Source organism: Moschus berezovskii, chromosome 16 (assembly GCF_049115385.1).
Source record: "Moschus berezovskii isolate FMDL1 chromosome 16, NW_MosBer_1.0, whole genome shotgun sequence".
NCBI lineage: Eukaryota > Metazoa > Chordata > Mammalia > Artiodactyla > Moschidae > Moschus > Moschus berezovskii.
Genome location: NC_142475.1, coordinates 26,799,370 through 26,821,167, shown reverse-complemented (window position 1 = coordinate 26,821,167; position 21,798 = coordinate 26,799,370). Strand labels below are relative to the sequence as shown.

General features: G+C 38.3%; 1 protein-coding gene across 1 annotated transcript in view; it reads right to left on the bottom strand.

The window, feature by feature from the left end:
• Positions 1-21,798, bottom strand: part of PKHD1L1 (PKHD1 like 1) — a 178,908-nt gene that overhangs the window by 19,819 nt on the left and 137,291 nt on the right. Inside the window, exons 63-72 of the mRNA XM_055432089.2 lie at positions 19,565-19,655; positions 16,177-16,325; positions 15,972-16,094; positions 15,724-15,835; positions 15,527-15,643; positions 12,460-12,625; positions 9,693-9,925; positions 8,938-9,105; positions 5,506-5,663; positions 2,613-2,748 (exon numbers count right to left, since the gene is read on the bottom strand). Coding sequence (XP_055288064.2) covers positions 2,613-2,748; positions 5,506-5,663; positions 8,938-9,105; positions 9,693-9,925; positions 12,460-12,625; positions 15,527-15,643; positions 15,724-15,835; positions 15,972-16,094; positions 16,177-16,325; positions 19,565-19,655 — 1,453 coding nt within the window. The remainder of the gene's footprint in view (positions 1-2,612; positions 2,749-5,505; positions 5,664-8,937; positions 9,106-9,692; positions 9,926-12,459; positions 12,626-15,526; positions 15,644-15,723; positions 15,836-15,971; positions 16,095-16,176; positions 16,326-19,564; positions 19,656-21,798) is intronic.

Sequence of the window (21,798 nt, the reverse complement as noted above, 5' to 3'; positions counted from 1 at the left end):
AATAGCCATTTAGTTTATGCAGTGCTCTATACCAGCTCTTAAGGAAAATTGATGATTCAGTGCTTCTATTTTCACTAAGGACAAAAGTATATACTATAAATGAAGTTTATATGAAAACATCTCAGAAGGATCTCACATCAATAACACAAGTTTACATTTCAGACTGAAAACAAATTCTTCTAGGGCACTGAATTTTTGTAAAAGTGATTGAGATTATATATACCTATATATGTAATGAATATATGTGATTTTAGGGCATAGTATAAACAATGTCTAAGAAGTAATAAATCCACTAACACATATTGAACACAAAGTTTGACTATACAATAATACTGGAATGTGGTATGAAGCTTCTTACCACATTTCATAGTGGGGCATACTGAGGAAAAGAAATTAGAATCTTAGAAAAAAGAGATTATTTCTTACTAACATAATAGACACTTGTAGCAATGGCATTAATAAGCCATTTCATTATTACCATATATTTTTGAACATCTACTAGTATAAGTTCTACTTGCAATTTGGCTTAAACATTCCAGGAATCTGAAGCATGTGCTTTTGTATTATAAATTGAAGCTGTTCTCAAGCTACCATTAGAGATGCATATATCACTTATTCTAGGTAACTTTCTCATGTCTTCACATTTTGGGCAACCTAAAGAGATATGTGGAGAAGGAAATGGCAATCCATCCAGTACTCTTGCCTGGAGAATTCCATGGACCGAGAAACCTGGTAGGCTACAGTCCATGGGGTTGCAAAGAGTCGGACACGACTGAGCGACTTCACTCACTTGAAGAGATATGTCCAGTCATAATACAGGGATATTATTTCTCATTCCAAGTGTCAAAGCAAAATGTTTGTCTAAAAACAATGCTATTTCAGAAAAAAAATTTTCTAAAAGGGCAGTGGTGGTATTGTTTTGCAGACTTCTGTAATCAATTCCCTGTAACCTTCTGCATGTTGATACTCTATTTCCTTGACTTGAATGATAGAGCACTTTGTATCAAAAGTATTTTTTTTAAAAAAATGAGTTAAAATTTATAAAAATTAAGCTTCAAATAGGTGCAATCATTAGTATGTAAAAATAACACTGACTCTCCTAGTTTACAAGGCCATGGAGCATAACAAAGTGTCTGGGTTATAGATCTAGACTCTGTGTTCAGTACCGTGCTCTGCCCCTACCAGCTTTGATATTGCCCTGGACTGAATTGTGTCCCCCAACTCAAATTCACGTATGGCTGCCATAACCCGCAATGTGACAGGATTTCGAGATGAAGCCTTTGTGAAGTAATTAGGTTTAGATGAAGGGTGGGGACTTCATGATGAATTAAGGCCCTTATAAGAAGGGACACCAGAGAGCTCACACTCTCTCCCCAGCCCCTCCCTGCCACCCGAGATTACAGTGAGAAGGCAGCCATCTGCAAGTATTCAGAACCAGGCCATAATGGTATCCTGCTCTCACAGCCTCCGGAATAGTAAAAAAATACATTTCTGTTTTTAAGCCATCTAGTTTATGGCATTTTGTTATGGCAGCCTGAGCTAAGACAGAGACCTTGGCAAATTACTTCACCGCCCTGTGTCTCAGTTTATTCATCTGTGCCTACCTCCAAGGGTTATTATTAGGACATAGGAACAGCGACTTATTATATACAAAGCACTTAGCACAGAGTCTGACACATAGCAAAGTCTCTGGAAATAGCAGCTATTCATATTAGTAGAAGTAGGACTTTCTTCAGAGACAGTAATGATTATGGGTTATTCATTCATACTCTCCTGTCTAGCTTCTATTAAGATCTATAGCACACATTGATGTAATCATTAACCAAGATTAGGGGGCGCAACTAAAATACGATGATAAGTAGCACACGTGGAAAGGAGTGAACTGGCTTATTAGGACCCTGTTTAACAGAAAACTTCCAGGAGCAGAGATAAATACCAGTTTTGCAACACTGGTAAATGCACAAGTTAGCTTCTTTCATATATTTCCTTTAAATCCAGCGTTTACTTCACATAGTTACTTCACAGGGTTAAATTGGTGTTATACTAACTTTCTTGGGAATACTTCTGGTGACTACTAATGAAGTTAAGTTCTAACCTCTACGAAAGAGAAGTGAAGCAAACATAGGGTAAAAATTCTAAGAGAAATCTCTTTTGTACACAGGAATAACTGAACTAAACGTGTAGTGTATAAATGTTCCCGGGGCAAAGGAATAGCCATAGTACACACAGACTTTTATCTGCAGGTGTGCAGATAGATAAGAATTCCATCAGGAGGGATCTTTCAGGGCACCCATTTTCTTAATGAACACATCTTAGTGTGTGGTGGACCGTGGGTAAACATTTATTTTCTCTGTATTTGTCAAAGGCTAAGGCTGGATGGCATCACCAACTCGATGGACATGGGTTTGAGTGAACTCAGGGAGTTGGTGATGGACAGGGAGGCCTGGCGTGCTGTGATTCATGGGGTCGCAAAGAGTCAGACATGACTGAGCGACTGAACTGAACTGAACTTAACTGAAGGAACTAAAAATATTAATAATGAAACACTATGAAGAATTTTATACACCATTAAGTACATATACAATATATGCTGTATTTTTATGAGCAAATACCTGTATACAGTTGTCTAGTGAGTTCACAACGTTTCTGTTGGGAGTTCCACACTGTATTTTGGGGGCAGACCAGTGCATTGTTCACATAGACATCCAAACGCTGACGTGTGGGGAAAAAAATTCCTACCAGAACAGCCTATTAAAAATAAACAACATTTTTACATCTAAGGAGAACAATGAAACAGAATACTTAGAATTTAGCACTTTGAAAATATTCTTTATACATGCCTTCCATAGTATATCAAAACAAAGTTTTATGGATTTAGGGTAAATATTAAACTAAAAGCTTTAAACAGATTTACATTAAACATGGGCTCACAAGGAGTTGGACATGACTGAAGCAACTTAGCATGCATGCAGACATGCAAGGTGTGTGTGAATTCATGGAAAGGCTTCCCATGTGGTGCAATGGTAAACGATCTGCCGGCCAATGCAGAAGCAAGAGACTTGGTTTCGATCCCTGGGTCAGGAAGATCCCCTGGAGAAGGAAATGGCAACCCACTCCAATATTCTTGCCTGGGAAATCCCATGGACAGAGAAGCCTGGCGGGCTACAGTTCATAGGCTCTCAAAGAGTAAGACATGACTGAGTGATTGAGCATGCACGCATTCATAGGAAAGAATGTAATGTAAGAAAAAATACTAGAGGACAAGTTTTTAATTAAAGAAAGAATTCCTTTAAAAGAAGACGTTCAACACAGGCTTTCAACTCCAGGGGCAGAGGAAATGGGAGCATTAGCAATGCTCTTCTGTACAATGCAACTACACAAAATTAGGTACTTAATGTTGAAAACACTGCTCATCTCTGAGAAAATTTTGGTAGTAAGATTAAAAAAAAAATCAGTCAAAATAACTATCCTGATTAAGTGTGGATCATCCTTCATGTTCATTCCCCATATTTCATGCTATCAGATAAAGTAATGAGACTTGGCTTTTGCAAAGGTGGGGCAGGATTTATAAGAAATGTAATAAACTACACATAAATACTTTCTTTCACTCAAAAATTGAATCCCTGTCTCATTCAGGCAATATTTTAGGAGCTTTCAAAAGTCCCTGCTCTCTTTGAGCTTACATTCTAGAATAGGGAGAGACAATAAATAATAGAAATAATAAAAATTAGAGTATGAAGCACGTTAAAAGGTGAGAAGTGCCATAGAGGAAAAGGAAAGGTAGATCAGAGTCTGACTAACTGGGCGAGCCAGCAAGGAGGGGTGGTCAGTGTAGGGCTACAAAGGAGAATGAGAGTTGAGGAAGTTGGGAGTAGAACGTACAATGTTCCAGGCAGTCTTACCATCATCGGAAACGTAGGGCCAGAGGGTAAGATGTCTGGTGTGGCGAGGAACAGCAAGGGGCCCAGCATGGCTGGAGGAGAATTCAGAGTGCTAAGGAGTGGGGGAGATTCTCAGGTGCCCTGTAGACCGTTGCGAGGACTCCGGCTCTTGTACGGAGACAATGCGGAAATTACTGCAGGGTTTGGGGCACAGGCCTGGCCTGCTCTGACCTGTGATTTTGAAGGTATCTCCGTGGTTATTGAGGTCTGTTACTGAGAACAGACCACAGAGGGTGCAAAGGCAGAGCAGGAGGAGGAGCTGGGAGGGAACTGCCTTACTCCAGGGAGGAGATAATGCTGGCTCAAGCTGGATAGAAGCACTGGAGGTGAGGAGTGGTCAGATCCTGGATATTTTGCGGGAACACTGAATAGGATTTGCAGATGGGCTAGATGAGGAATGTGACAGGAAGAGAGGAATAAAGAATGATTCCAAGGTTTTATCTCAAGCAGCTGGAAGGATGGACATGCTCTCGCCATTCTCAAGTGTCTCCTTTCCTTACTCCTCTCTCTGCCTTGCCTCATACTCATTACTGATGAGGATCAGTTCCTGATACTCTGGGACTTCTGAGTCTCATATTCCTAGAAAAAAAAAAATCTATAGTATGAGACTGCTACTTAATCTCATACTCTTTTCCCACTGACATAGCATAAAGTTAATTATCTCAGCTGAATTCATTTTACAGCAAAGAGCTGACATTGTTGAACATATTTTAGACAATGTGATCTCTGAAGTAAGTTCCAAAGGTGTATTTCTGACATATATAAATAATAGCAGCATGGAAGAATGACAATATAATCCTAAGGGGCCGGTTTTATGCATGCTATTTTTATGTAAAACTTCAGGTTTGCATGCTAATCGCACAAATCATAGGGCTCACTGTCACACCTCAGATGTAGCAGCACAAGCCAACGCATATGTGGAGAGGTACTGGGAACTCCTGTGTGCTCTCTGGCTGATAAAGCTGTCTGGATTCACAGTATTCTTAGTGGTACCCTACTGATTCCCGAAAAGGAGCTGTAACGCTGATGTTGTTCCAGAGGACAGGGAAGGAAGTAAAGTCCTTAGCAGATAGAAATATACGCAAATAACACCAATAATTCTTTTTTTAAGCCTTTGATTTTTTAAGTTTATTCATTATTTTTTTTTCTGGCCACACTGTATGGCATGCTGGATCTTAGTTCCCCAACCCATGCAGTAGAAGCCTTGAGTCTAAACCACTGGACTGCCAGAGGATTCTCCAGTAATTCTTTTTTTGTTTTGTTTTTAGACTTTTTAAAATAAATTACTTCGAAATAATTGAACAGAAATAATCTTCATAGAATTACTGAATGACAAAGTGCATTTCTTGACAAAGTCAATAAGTGAAATAATTTTTATTATTTTTTACATACCTATCAATAATTACTTCATTTATTTATTTAAAATATTTTTTATTTTATACTGGAGTATAGTTGGTTAACAGTATTGTGTTAGTTTCACATAGACACATGTATATGTACAACTGAATCAATCACTTTGCTGTAAACCTGGAACCAATAATAAATTATTTCTATCTTCCCTTACTTTGTCATGGTCAACATTCAGCAACATCAGTCGAAGATTCTGAGGACTGGTGCTTGTGAAGTAGACCTCGTAAGATTTGCCCAGAGCCACGATGCTGTGAAACAGGGACAGTCTTCTCTGGCATGTGTACCCGGCACACCAGCCATGATCCTGTGGGCCTACATCCACACAAATGAAAAGTTCATGCTCCGTGTTATGAATATTACTAGTGCAAAGCCTGAAGTGTAATTGTATTCAGAATAAATTGCAGTGGTCAAGTTCAGCATTTATAACCATTATCCATCCACCCGTCCATTCAGTGATCTAAGCTATTTCTCAAGCCTTGCCTTAAAAAAGAAGGCAGGGGTCTTTCCTGGTGGTTCAGTGGTTAAGAACCCACCTGCTAATGTGGGGGACACAGATTTGTTCCCTAGTCTGGGAAGATTCCCACATTCCATGGGGCAACTGAGCCCGTGTACCCCAACTATGGAGCCTGCGCACCACAGAGCCTGTGCTCCACAACAGGAGAAGCCACGTGAACAGGGAGTCGGTGCGCCATGGCTAGAGAGTAGCCCACACTCGCTGCAACTAGGGAAAGCCCACACACAGCAACACAAATCTGCGCGTGGCGGCGAAGACCCAGTGCAGCCAATAAAGAAAGACTCCTGACGGACTTTAAACAAACAAAAACGCGTTACATGAAAACTTTTTTTTGTTTGAAAAGGAAGGCAGGGAAGCAACTCCCTCTCTTCTATCCTTACTTTTAGACAACCCAGGGTCAGAAGGTAAATTAATATGTTGAGGATCTGCATTGGAAGGTTATTAAAGGAAATAGCAGATTTACTTATCTATCTGTTTTAATAAAATCATGTTTGAGTCCAGGCCCCATAGTGAGGAAGGAAATGCTTGATGTTTTCTCCTGTTTCTCCTATCAAATGTGACTTTGGGTGGGGAACCAACTTTCTCAAACCATTTATTGAGGAATACACTCTAACAGAGCTAATTTGCTAAAAATACAGCTTGTACCTAGAAAACATACACATGTGAATGTCCAAATCATTGATGTATTATTTCTTTCACACACTCATTTGTTCATTAGTTACTTTGTTAACTTGACAAACTTTTAAGTGTGCTTTTATTGCCTTTAACATTCCTTCTTGTTATTTTAATATTTTTGTTAATGAGGATAGGTACTATTGGAGGGTCAACATCATAAATAAACAGAAGAAATGTGAAAAATAACACTCCATTAAACTCTCTCAAAAAACCAAAAGAAAGTGGACAATATCACCTGAATCCAGACATTTCCAGAACACATGTAACGTGACTTGTAAGAAACTTCTCTATTGCACTTCAGTTTTAAAGTGGCTGGGATTATATATATACACAGCAGTGAGATATGGAATGATAAATTTTTTGATGCATTTATTCATTAGTTTTGCTCAATTTCCTAGTTTGCTTGGAATTATCAATATTTATAACTGAACTTCGATTGAATTTTACATCAATATAAACTTCTGAAGCTCAAATAGAGCATAACATATTCCTTAGCATTAAAAACATAAATCCTGCTTTTAAATAAACCTTCTTTGTGGGTTTTGGACACAGACATTTCTACGCATAAAATAAAAAATTTATAGAGTAACATAAGCCATATTTTAAAAACAAATAAAATTGAGGGAAACTTTAGTGGTATGTACTAATTTTATCTTGGAATTTTTCTTTTCACCTAGTAGAGACAGCCCAAGCTTCAATAATCCTTCTAACATTGTCATAACTTTTGCCCCATTGCTATTATTTATCATTAAACTATATTCTTATTAAACTGACGTGCATGTGTGCTAAGTCAGTTTAGTCATGTCCAACTTTTTGTGACCCTATGGACTGTAGACTGCCAGGCTGCTCTGTCCATGGGATTCTCCAAGCAAGAATACTGGAGTGGGTTGCCATCCCCTCCTCCAGGGGATCTTCTCAATCCAGGGATCGAACACACATCTCATGTCTCTTTCACTGGCAGGTGGGTTCTTTACCCTTAGACAGTCACTTTTTAAAATTTAAATTTATTTAAAAGAGAAATGTCATATCTATTATAAATTGAAAACTTGTATTGCCTTTCAGGAAAAGCAAAATGTAAAAATAAATAGAATAAAATCTTTCCCCATATAAAACACAGCAATTTGTAAACCTCTTCATTAGTCACTTACTGGTCTACAATTCTTTCCAGGATTTCTCTGCTTTATAAAATCTGAAAGGTAGAATTTGAAACTGGGTTGACTATAGGTCACAGAAACCAGGCAGATTATATGTCAGAGTAGAATTGAGGAGCGACTTAAAATCATGTAGCTGACATAGCTCATTCTAGTCTCTTCAAGTTAAAAAAATGAACTTGTAGGGTATTGGCTATTTGGGGAATTTCAGAATATTCTGGTATATGTTGTGACACTGTCAGGACAGAGATCTTTCTGATCCTGGTTATGTGCCCCTTCAGCATTTCAAAGACTCTAAGCATGATTCCGTTCCGTTCGTTCCGTTCAGTCGCTCAGTCGTGTCCGACTCTTTGCGATCCCGTGGACGGTAGCCTACCAGGCTTCTCCGTCCATGGGATTCTCCAGGCAAGAATACTGGAGTGGGTTACCATTTCCTTCTCCAGGGGATCTTCCCGACCCAGGGATCGAACCCGGGTCTCCCACATTGGAGGCAGACGCTTTAACCTCTGAGCCACCAGGGAAGCCCCTAAGCATGATTAGGGACTAATATTTGAGCCCTCAGTGCCACTTCAGGGATATGCAATGAGTCCTTGCCCTCTGTTTTAAGTAGCTTTTAGAACTTCACCTGTTTATGCAAAAACTCTTGGACACCAGAGTTGAACTGAGTCCTCAGGAGACCACTGCCTTCCATTATGTGAGAGCCAACAAGCACCAGAATGGAAGAGACTAGACTCTGGAGCTTGAAAAGATAGTCTTCATAGTCAAAGAATCAGGATGGAGAAAAACCAAAGCCAAACAAAAAACCTCAGAACACACTGATTCAAGATTAAACCTTCCAAGGACTCATGAAAATGAAAGGTGTAGGTTGACGCTGTTCATTCTCAAGAATCACATTATCAGTTTTTAATTTATGTAAGGAAAATTGGGGGTTTTTTGCAGACATTCAGATCAATTTTTTCTTAAATGTATTTATGCCACATTCATACCTACAAAGATCACTCAAGGCATAACCTTCCTCCTCTTCTTTTAATGGTCAGTTTGGAGTCATTGCCTGCTTTCTAATGGGAGGGGTACTGCTGAAGAATCAAGACTCTTTCCCTTCCTTAGATCTTTCTTACAATCAGAAAGCAAGGAAGTTCAGATGTTTGCTAGTTCTTTGTGATAGATAATTTATGAGATATGTCCATGTATGTAATAAAGAGTAAATGCTTTGAGTAACTCTAGTTGATTTACATTGAATACCTACCATTAATGAGATCAACATAACCATTGCTCACTATAGCCACCGGGGAGAGTCTTCGAGTTTCTCTGTCAGAATCCAGGCTTTCGATAACCATCATTGCATATTCCATCCCAAAGCACTGATGGCTCTGCCATTCTGGAATGTATTTACAGGTTGAATCTCTAATGATTCCTAGAAATGGTAGAAAACACATCTATAAATGAAACAGAATCTCCTTACAAAAGCATTCACATATTATCTTTTGCTTGTACATATGATTAATAAGTACAAAATATACATTCAGTTCAGTTCAGTCGCTCAGTCGTGTCCGACTCTTTGCAACCCCATGAATCACAGCACACCAGGCCTCCCTGTCCATCACCAATTCCCAGAGTTCACTCAAACTCATGTCCATGAAGTCGGTATGTTATCCAGCCATCTCATTCTCTGTCGTCCCTGTCTCCTCCCGCCCCCAATCCCTCCCAGCTTCAGAGTCTTTTCCAGTGAGTCAACTCATCGCATGAGGTGGCCAAAGTATTGGAGTTTCAGCTTTAGCATCAGTCCTTCCAATGAACACCCAGGATTGATCTCCTCTAGAACGGACTGGTTGGATTTCCTTGCAGTCCAAGGGACTCTCAAGAGTCTTCTCCAACACCACAGTTCAAAAGCATCAATTCTTCGGCGATCAGCTTTCTTCACAGTCCAACATCAATCATTAAAAATAAAAGATATGTTTTGTTCCATGAACCTGAAGACTAACAGAATAAGATCCAACAAACCTTTATAAGGTGCTTTTTCAGTGACAGGAATTCTACTTCCATTTGGGAATGTGAGCATCACTTTAGGAATTCTATAGTCTCCAATTCCAAATTGTCTATTTCCATTCCATTCATATTCTGCTTCAGGTATCACTGAACCAGAATTCCCCAGGAAGGAGCCATCCATATCTCTAAGTAAAGATTTCCTTTTGGCATCACAAACCATATCTACACAATCTGATGGATTCACCTTACTGTGGAGAAAAGGTGAAATGCATAAATACTTAGATTTAGTACAAACTCCCTATTTCTGGAGAGCATTAGAATATACTTGCATATTTGATTAAAGTACCACGACATTGTTTGAATCTTATTTCAGAAAGGATTCAAAGTGAGACCAAGTAGCTTATATAATTAGCATTGTAATGAGACCTGCTTTCTCATTGTATTGATTTGGCCTATTTTTATGAATTCACTAACATTTCAAAAGGATAATTTATACCTGTGAGAAAAAAATTAGAATTCCATTTTGCTATTTTATATTTTATTGAATGATACATTTCATATTCGTGCATTGCTCAAAATATACTAACATTGCTCAAAGAGTAGGTAAATTACTCAGCAGTGCAGACATATAAAATCCTTGTGTTGGCAGGGAAGTCTTTATATCTTTCCCTTCCTTTTCTTCTTTTTAATGGTTCTTTAAGAATTATAAATGTACTGCATGTTTCCTATAAAATAAATCCTTAATAAAAGCTGAGTCCACTTCACCTTTCTAGCCCAAGTTTTTAGGCTCATCAACAATTATAGATTAGTATATATTCTTGTAGGCTTTAGTCTATGTATATACAAGCAGATATACTTAAAATCCCATGGATGGAGGAGCTTGGTAGGCTGCAGTCTATGGGGTCACACAGAGTCAGACACGACTGAAGCGACTTAGCAGCAGCATACTTAAATTATAATTTTTATGCTACATATTTTAATAACCATTCTGTAGATATCCAAACCATAAGAGATGAAATACTATAATCCCATCATGTAGTTCAATCATAGACGGTATTCTGCTTTCATCTTGAGCCACCTGGAGTGTTGACTGTTATTAGGTATAATAATAAAAATGGCTGCTTAATTTGCAACATACTAGACATTGTGTATACATGGTATATAGTATATACAATGGGGAAGTAAAATTTATTCCAGAATTATAGCAACAAAATACTATCTAGTAGACCTGAGCTTTTTGCTAAAAAAGACATGAAACTATATTCCTTACTCTATTAGTTTTGGAGATGATTTGAATAAACATTTCTGTAGGTTATGTGTTCTTTGTGGTCAAGTGTGTGCAGTGTTTTTGTGAGCAAGTCTGTGAATAGAGTGCCCAGTCACACTCTGACATTATAGTGTAGGGCTCCATCTTACTTCAGGTTCCAAAGAAACAGAACCTGAGATGTGGATTTTTGTTCAAGTGAGTTATAAAGAGAGTTCTCAACAAGGAAAGGAGAGAAGCCATATACAGCAAGGGAAAGAAAAGACGGACAACTATGGTCTACATACCAGCTTCAATCTGATCTCAAGAGAACCTCTGAATCATGAATTACACCCAGAGGGGTTCTACCTCTTCTGGTATAAATTAATCATTTTTTTATGGACTGCAAGAAGGTGGTAGTAGGGAGAGCTTTAGCCTCTCAGAGATACTCCTGTTTGAATAATCTTCTGGAAAACCAGGAAAATGCAGGTCATTACTGGCCAACATTTAGAGCATTTGAGGACTGGATGAGCTACCTAGTAAAAGGGATCTGGGATTGTGCCAACAGTATCCCAATAAAAGCACAGAATTCAAAGATATATTTTAAAACATAATGTTTTCTCCATGACCTAGATATTAAAGTTATACATGAAATCTGAAAGATTCAATGATAACTAAATAGGAGCTAATAGCCTCTATTAGCTATTAGGAGGGGAGAGCCTCCAGTGAGCCAAAAAACACTCTGGTTTAACAATTATTGAGGGGATACTGGGTTTTCATCAAAATAAGATCAGATGAAATCAAACTAATTATGCAATACCGCATTTCTCTGAAAAGATGTATATCTAATTAGCATTATTTCTTGTCTTCTCTCTGTCCTGAAAATGGTCAAAGACCTCTAATGGAAATTTTCTTTCCTCCAGTAGCTTCTTATATCTAAATTCCTGGTCTGTCCATCTTATGAAGAATAGCAGTTATTGGCTATATTCTTTCAAGGCTTAGGATCTAAGTACAACTTCTAGAAATATTCTGACACCAACTAACCTTTGTGATTGAAAAAAATCATCATTCAAAGTTTCTGCATACTCTCAATCACAATGATTATAATGACTCTGTTTTAATTTCCAAATATACACTGCAGTGCATATAATAAAATATTTGGAAAGCAAAAGGAAACAAAAGAGGTAAGGAAAAGAGAAGAAATGATAGACATGATTTTCATTTCTAATGACTATTAATGGAGAGATCTTAATGTACAAACATACTTCGGACTCAGTCTGTTATCTTTCATGTTTAAAGTTTGTGCTATTTATGATACATGAGCAGAAAAGCATGAGAAAATATACATAATAAGGCCTAGATTTTTCAACTCACCTGAAGGCATAGATATATTAGACACTTTTATAATGCCAATTAAAATTTCATAGACATGAACAGTTACTTTAAATACAGCAACTTTCTCAGATCTATGGCAGGGAAATAAAACAATGGAAAACTGTGATGACAAGGAAGAAGAAGCTTAATTTTCACATATTTTACCTTAAATCAGGCCTATGGATAAATATTTTTGATTGTTCAGTAGTGTCAACCAGCTGTATGTTCTTCACATGGATTGGATGCTGTAAATCTTCATTTAAAGGGTTAGTAATGAATATTACATTAGTTTCACCTGAACAAACATTTTTAAATCCAACAAATGTTGTACCTAAAACAAAAATAATAGGAAAATGATTATCTGCTGTAGAGAAAGTGTCAAATCCATTTTGTCTCAAATCTATTGCACCAAACATGTAATTTAACACTACCATGAGCAAGGAGCTCTTATGTGTCAGATCAGTGTTAGTCACTCAGTCATGTCTGACTCCTTGCAACCCCATGGACTGTAGCCCACTTCGCTCCTCTGTCTTTGGGATTCTCCAGGCAAGAATACTGGAGTGGGTTGCCATTCTCTTCTCCAGGAGATCTTCCTGGCCCAGGGATCAAACCCAAGTCTCCTGCACTGCAGGCGGACTTTTTACTCTCTGAGCTACCAGGGAAGCCCATGTGTCAGGTAAGGCCACCACTATTTGTGGACTAAATCTACACCATTGAGTAGTCTTCTCTTGTATTTTCTCTGAGCTTGGCATATTTTCTCTGTGATTTGCTTTAGACAATGGGACAAAAGTAACAAACAGATCTGAAAAGAGCTTGCATATGAGACTCACTCTCTCTGTACTTTGGGGGAATTCTGTGATTATCAGCTTGTGAACAAACCTAGGAGATGTTTGGTTCAATCATTCCCATCATCCCATCAAGGGCCAGCACCAATCACCAGACATGGAAGTGAAACTATCCCAGACTGCTGCTGCTGCTGCTAAGTCACTTCAGTCGTGTCCGACTCTGTGCAAACCCATAGACGGCAGCCCACCAGGCTTCCCTGTCCCTGGGATTCTCCAGGCAAGAACACTGGAGTGGGTTGCCATTTCCTTCTCCAATGCATGAAAGTGAAAAGTGACTCTTCACGACCCCATGGACTGCAGCCCACCAGGCTCCTCTGTCCATGGGATTTTCCAGAACTAGCCAGTCCCTAAGACATCTTATAAAATGATAGCAGCTCAGTGAACAGTCCTAGATAAGATTAGCAGAACTACTCAGCTGAACAAAACCTAGATTGCCAAGCCACAGAATCATGAGTTAATAAATGGTTGTTTAAAAGCTCTGAATTTGGAGGATGGTTTGTTATGCAGCAAAGGATAACTGAAACACTATTGCTCCCTTGGTTTTACTGCAAATATTACGTGGTCCAAAGATAAAACTGATTGGATCAAAAACCAAGCTCTTTCACACTTAAAATTTCATTATTCAAAACTTAAAATAGTAAAAAGTGGCTCCATAAATTTCTCAAGTTGGCTATGTGCTATCTACTACCCTGCTTGATTATACTTTCTTGTAAGAAAATATTGCATATGCATGAATATAAACCTGTAGAATAATATTAACACAATATTGCATCAGTAGATACTGTTCATACACTATGCCTATATCCTTTATTGGTCTTAAATCTATGTGGCATGTTAAGCAATTTTTGGTGAGGCTATCCACATTATAAAGTGAAAGTCGCTCAGTCATGTCTGACTCTTTGCAACCCCATGGACAACACAGTCCATGAAATTCTCCTGGCCAGAATACTGGAGTGGGTAGCCTTTCCCTTCTCCAGGGGATCTTCCCAACCCAGGGATCGAACCCAGGTCTCCCACATTGTAGGCAAATTCTTTACCAGCTGAGCCAGAAGGGAAGCCCAACAACAAAGACACCAGGTCAATAACTTAGACATCTATTTTTGTTTCGACATCCTATTTCTCATAATTCTAATTCCTAAAAATGTGAAACAAATTATCATCATTTCCCCAACTCTGTCCTCACTATGCACTGACTGCGCTCCTCAACGGGCCCTGAGTCTGGTTCTCACGATGGTCAACCCTGGTCCTCACGTCAGCCTGTCTCTTGTCCTCACTCGGGCCTGAAACTCGTCCCCTAGAGCCTGACACTAGTCCCTTCTATGGCCTGATTCTTTGCCTGGCAAATCCCTCACTCTATGCCTCACTACAGCCTGAAAAATTTTCTCACTGAAGCCTGATTCTTTGGCTCACTGGGGCATGACTCCTTTTCTCACTAAAGCCTGAATGATTCCTCACTGGGACCTGATTCTAGTCCTCACTATGGCCTGACTCATCTGCCTTGTTGCAAGACTCTCATACTCATTATAGCTGACTCTCATGCTCACTAGGGTCTGATCCTAATCCTCACTTGGGCCTGACATTCACCCTCACTATAGCCTCACTCTGCTCCTCACTATGGACAAATGATGATAATTTGTTTTGCATTTCTAGGAATTAAAATTATAAGAAATAGTATGTCAAAACTTAGGTGTCTAAGTTATTGACCTGGTTTCTTTGAGGGGACACTGGTTAAAGTTTACATGATAGGGAGACTTGCTAAACTGAAATAGAGGATGGCTCTCAGTGTATTTAATGGGAAAAATGAAAATACTTGGTATATTCTCTATATGAATTTGTATATAATTATTTTATATTTTTAAGGATGCAGCCTGGTTCAGTGAAAAAGCAGTGGATTTTTAAGTCAAGAGATCTTGATTCTAATCCTAGCTCTGCCAAAAGCAGTGGAAGTCTGGGAAAGCATTTAAGTTCTATGAACTAAAATTTTTTCAGCTGTAAAAGGTTCTAATAAAATATAACCCAAATGATTCAAAAGGGCATTCCACTTTAGAGAAACTAAGTAATATTAAAATCATTATACCAGTGCATTTTCTGTTGTTTGAGAAGGAAAATGTAAAGTCAATTCTTTAATATTTATACAAATTTGGCCAGGGAACCATTTTTTAATTTTTCCGACACCACATCACATGCAGAGTCTAACCACTGAACTGCCAGGGAACTCTCCAGGGAACCATTCTTGAAATTGACTGATTTCCAGTTTCTTTGCTTGTCATATTGAGCAGATTACTTTAATCATTTTTTTAAAATAACAATGAAATTACTAGTTACATTCTACAGAGTCTTTACATAACTTAATTGAGTAGATTTTCTAAGACTATGTTTAAACTTGCCTGAGATGTCCAAAAGACCACTGATGGAGTTATAACTCATGATCCCTGCGTGGGGTTTCCGAGGCGCCATGTTATGTGCTGAAGAAAAGGTAGGCCAGCAAATCCCACTTCTCCCACCTTTTATAAAAAAAGAAAGTCAATGAAATTTGAATACGCACTCTTATGAATCCCCAAAACAAAAGTTCTAAAATCTTTACCTGATGGAGGTCTAGAACTTCGATGGGCAGCAGAAAGTTCAATATTGGGATCATCATTAGTCAGGACATCAGAGCAATTAAATTCAGGGCTACTTCCAACAATTAGGGAGTTCTATTTTAAAAAGTTCAAAAGGTAAGTTTTAATGTGACTAGAAGGGCGAAGAAGTCGAGAAGATCATTTGCATTCAATAATTTTATCCTTCTCAGAGTTGTTCTTTCTGCTTTGTGTGGCTGCACTCAATTCTTACCTTAATTTGCACCGTTTTACTGGAAATCTTGTGAGATACAGTGGATGGCATGTAAATCATTGAAAAAATGGCCATTCCATTGTCAATCAGTGTCACGTTGTAGATATGCACACTCTCCGTGGTCTGTAATAGAGTTTGTAGGTTACACAGTACAGAATACAATCGTTAAAGGAAATAAAAAATCACTTTTTGGGGATCCATTTACCTGAAAATAAATTCCATAATCCCAGCATGACCAAATGGTAAATCCCTGTATAAACGAACATCCAGGAAAGCCATCCTGGTTCATATAGATGCCAAATAAACCTCCATGGGCTTCATTGTCAAACCACTTTTCCAGAGAATTAGAATGACCTTTGAAAGAAATAGAGAAGCAAAGAATTAACATTATGAATCAAATGACAGTTATAAGCAGTATCGGTTAAAGCTGATATTCTTTTAAAAATTAAATATATAATTCTGATGTAAGTTTTAACAAGATAATCAAATATTTTCATGGCTTGGCCATTTATGGTTTACTTTATTTAGTATTTTTCTCATCTAATTTGTCTCTTCACTGTTACTCAGAATAATTGTATATTCATTTGCAAAAGTTTGACTTAAGAGTTAGTACCCTTAACTTATTATATCTGATTAAAGATGAGTTTCCTTAGAAAGATTATGAAGTTTGGGTTCAAACAAGGCTAAACTGAAAAATACAGTGATACCACTCGTTGCCTATCAATGTTGCTGGTTTCTTCTGATCATCCCTTTGTCAAGTTTAAGAGTCACTTCCTTAAAAAGCTTTCTCTGACAACCTGATTCAAAGTAGCACTTCAGGGGGACTTTCCTAGTGGTCCAGTGGCTAAGACTCCATGCTCCAAATGCAGAGGGAGGAGGTTCAAGCCCCAGTTGGGGAACTAGATTCTGCACACTGCAACTAAAAGATCCCACGTTGCTGCAGCTAAGACCTGGTGCAGTCAAATAAATAAACAAATATATAAAAAAAAACCCCACAAAAATGAGGTAGCACCTCAAGTCACTTAACATGGCATTACATTTTCTCACTTTGATGTTTAATTACCACTTATTTGTGAATTATTCATCTCCTCTCTTCTATTAGAAATAAGATTCATGAGAGAAGGAACTAGCTCCTTCACTGCCAGATTCCTAAAGCCTGGAAGGTAATGAAGAGGTAGGTGCTCATCAAATATTTCTTGAATTAATACATGCATGATCTTGGGAAAGATGCTTGAAATTTTATAACTTCAGTGTCCTCATATATAAAAAATTTTAACGCCTTATTCAGGGTTGTTTCAAAATGAAATGAAATAATCAAATAAAGTGCTTCAATAAATGGAAGCTATATCCATTATTAATATACAGGATAATTAAACTGGATTTTCATGAAAGTTTTACTTATGGACACACCAGAGCAGTAACCTTAAACAACCCCTCCTAACCACGCATAAATTTAAGGATTCCTTACAAAGAGGAGCACAGTCTCCTAAATTGTACATTATACCAGCTCTCTTGTCCAATTTCCCCAAGATATCACTTCCTCCATCTTTTCCTGCTTTTCCCTTCTGTCTCTGAGACTGACATTTCACCTATGGTCAGTCTGCCTGATTTCTGTTTTGCTTTCTCCCTAAGAAGCTGTTTTCATGTCTACACCTTGCTTCTGCACAGTGTAGCCCCATGGACAAGCATGGCTTCACCTCTGGACCTACTTGTGTCAGAGTTCCCTTCCCAGCTTCCCAGCCCCTCATTTGTCTGGGACATGAATTGCGTAAATTGATGTTGCATCCCAGGAACTTAAATCTTCAATTCCTTTGTGATGTCTCATTTTTCAATTGCTTTAAATCTAAAACCTCCTTATAAACACTCCCAATTATTTAGGAAGATCAACACAGTCAGTAAAAATGTATTACATGGCATTATACACATTAGTAAATACTCATATTCACAGGTCATATTTTGATTTAAACAAACCCACAACAACACTTCAAAGAAATTTTACAAAATTACACATTTTAAAAATTTTAAGTCAAAGAGAAGCCACTTTTAAGCTGTTGTGAACTACAATATTTAAAAGGAGCATACATCAAGGAATCAGTTAAACCTGTGCCAAAGTTGTTTTATTCCTTCAAAATGTATTTTGCACAAAAATAAAATTAGCTAAAGTCCAATATTTTTTGCATTTATAGAAAAAATGCTTACTAAAAAAATTTCAAAAATAACTACAGAGATGTAAAAAAAAATCAACTGTAGAAGGGCTATACATTTTTCAGAGAAAATTCCATTTCCTTTAGCTAAGTTTCTCAAGAGGTAAGGCCTGCAGTTCTCTTATTCTATTTTGATTCAATAATTAATTTGCCTGGTTTAGAAGTCAAGAGGTTATAAAAATTTATGCAGGCGTAAGTGACCAGGCACCCTGTTCCTACTTACCTTCAATGACTTTTTGCTTTAACACTTTCAGTGTTTCTTTATGTAAATACATATACTGTGTGTGTATTAGTCAGTTGCTCAGTCATATCTGATGCTTGGTGACCCCATGGACTGCAGCTTGCCAGGCTCATCTATCCATGGAATTCTCCAGGCAAGAATACTGGAGTGGGTTGCCATGCCCTTCTCCAGGGGATCTTCCCAACCCAGGGACTAAATCCAAGTCTCCTACATTGCAGGCAGAGTCTTAACCAACTGAGGCTCCTGAGAAGCCCACACATACCACGCATCGTCTTTTCTTCCCTTTCTTCCACAAAACACACTACACACAAAAGTTTTACATATACTGTTCTGCAACTTCCACTTATCATTTTAGAATATCCTGGTGATTTCTCCATGCTAATACATAGATATACATCTGTTTCCTTCTTTTTTAGAGGGGCCTAGTGTTCCAACGTTTGGCCTTGTATAACTAGCCCGCAGTAACTGGACACAGGGTAGTTTTCAGTTTTCTGACAGTACAGACAATGCTGTGATGAATAACCTTGTTCACAAATCTTTTTCTCACTGTTGTAGACGCAACTGTTAGATTATAGGAAGTAGAAATGTTGAGTCAAAGGTAAATGCCTCTATAATTTTGGTAGCTCTTGCCAGATTCCCCTTTGGAAGGGTGTGAAGAGTGATGTGGTTGAAGGAGGTGAAGAAAATCGGTTTTAATTTTTTCTTTAAACCCAATATTATATCGGAGAAGGCAATGGCAAGCCACTCCAGTACTCTTGCCTGGAAAATCCCATGGATAGAGGAGCCTGGTAGGCTGCAGTCCGTGGGGTCGCTAAGGGTCGGACACGACTGAGCGACTTCACTTTCACTTTTCACTTTCACACATTGGAGAAGGAAATGGCAACCCACTCCAGTGTTCTTGCCTGGAGAATCCCAGGGATGGGGGAGCCTGGTGGGCTTCCGTCTATGGGGTCACACAGAGTCGGACACGACTGAAGTGACTTAGCAGCAGCAGCAGCAGCAATATTATATAGAAAAAAGTTTGTTTGTTGAGTTCTTTCAGTGCCCAGGAAGAAGTGAAATTACATATTCAACTGACAAACAATAATTATTTATTTCTAACAAATTTGGACAAGATATTTCCTAATTTTAATGACCCAAAGACTTACCTGAGCAAGGTTCACCATCAATGCGGTATCCGGCCCTTCCAAATCCAGCCACTACATTATTTTGTAAGACTGTATTGGTCCCTCTATTTATCTAGTACAATGATAAAGAAAATGCTTTAGGTCAGGCTTTTACACAATCACGCAATGAGAGCAGGTATGCAACATGCACCGGTAAACTAATTACCACAACGCTTTCTGAAGTAAGAATTTAATTCATTATTCACCCAAGTTCAAATTTATAATACAAATGAAGTATTGAAATTACCTTAGGTTCTTGGTGTAAACCCACCACTAGATACCTTAGTCTTCATTAGAAAAGTACAATAACATAGATTTCAGTCACAAAAATCCACTGGATGTGGTTCAATATTAACAAGCCATACACCAAATTCCAGTATTATAGCAAGATTACAAAAATTTTGTCACTCTTTTTGGTTTTATTCTGTCACCAGTTTGATTAGTTAAGAATAAGGCAACTAAGGCAATTATAGTGGGTCATGAAATTCAGTAGAGGTCTTCATTACTTAAGAAAATCTGCTATAATAAAAACAGGGTTAGAACAAGTATTGGGTAATTACTAAACAATTTTATTTTACAAGCGAAATCAGAGTGGTAGAAATGAAAAGTACAAAGCACAGAAGGTTTATTTCTTGTGTAATAGTATCAGCAAAACAGACAAAATCTAACTGAAAGCATATTAAACACCCTTATCTTTAAAGATGATAAAAATAGTCAAATACAATTCATAAAAGTAAAATAAGTGTCTTTCAAAAGATATAACTAACTTTAATTGACATTTGTTACATTCTAACATCTATAAACAGATGAAAAGAGAACATTATCATCTCATAAATGTATACTAAGATCCAGACTTTCAGATTTTGCTTTAAGGTGATTATTAACAGTTGCACAAAAACAAAATTCAATCCCTATCCCATCTTTCAAAGTGAGCTATTTTTAATTCCTTTCCCTTCCTATGGTTTAAGTAAGCAAAATAGAAACAAAAGGAAGCTGTCTTTCCTCCGAATCCTCCTTCTGTACTTTCTATTTTCTTGTTTACAATCTCACTCTGCTGCTGCTGCTGCTAAGTCGCTTCAGTCGTGTCCGACTCTGTGCGACCCCAGAGACGGCAGCCCACCAGGCTTCTCCGTCCCTGGGATTCTCCAGGCAAGAACACTGGAGTGGATTGCCATTTCCTCCAATACATGAAAGTGAAAGTGAAGTCGCTCAGTCGTGTCCAACTCCTAGTGATCCCATGGACTGCAGCCTACCAGGCTCCTCCGTCCATGGGATTTTCCAGGCAAGAGTACTGGAGTGGGTGCCATTTCCTTCTCCAATCTCACTCTGCTGCTGCTGCTGCTGCTAAGTCACTCCAGTCGTGTCCGACTCTGTGTGACCCCATAGACGGAAGCCCACCAGGCTCCCCCATCCCTGGGATTCTCCAGGCAAGAACACTGTAGTGGGTTACCATTTCCTTCTCCAATCTCACTCTACATCTAAACAAATAGCTAAAGTAACTGAAGAAACTTCACGGGAAATAGGGTCCAATTAGTAATATCTGATAAGAGTAAATAACCTTGTATATAGAAGAATTTTAGATGAAAAATGAATTTTAGACCTTCTGTATAAGTCTATCATTCCAATTTTTCATATAAGGAAGGAAACTAAATTCAGAGTTAAACAGTAATATGTGTAAGGCATTCAGTCAATTGGCAACAGAGAAATCCTGTAGTGCAGCTTGAAAGCAGTAATTAACGTTGGAGAAGCAAGGAAATAAGGGAAAACTACTTAAACCAACATTCTGAAAGAGATGGGAATCCCAGACCACCTGACCTGCCTCTTGAGAAACCTGTATGCAGGTCAGGAAGCAACAGTCAGAACTGTACATGGAACAACAGACTGGTTCCAAATAGGAAAAGGAGTACGTCAAGGTTGTATATTGTCACCTTGCTTATTTAACTTATATGCAGAGTACATCATGAGGAACGCTGGGCTGGAAGAAGCACAAGCTGGAATCAAGATTGCTGGGAGAAATATCAATAACCTCAGATATGCAGATGACACCACCCTTATGGCAGAAAGTGAAGAGGAACTCAAAAGCCTCTTGAGGAAATTGAAAGAGGAGAGTGAAAAGGTTGGCTTGAAGCTCAACATTCAGAAAACAAAGATCATGGCATCTGGTCCCATCACTTCATGGGAAACAGATGGAAAAACAGTGGAAACAGGGTCAGACT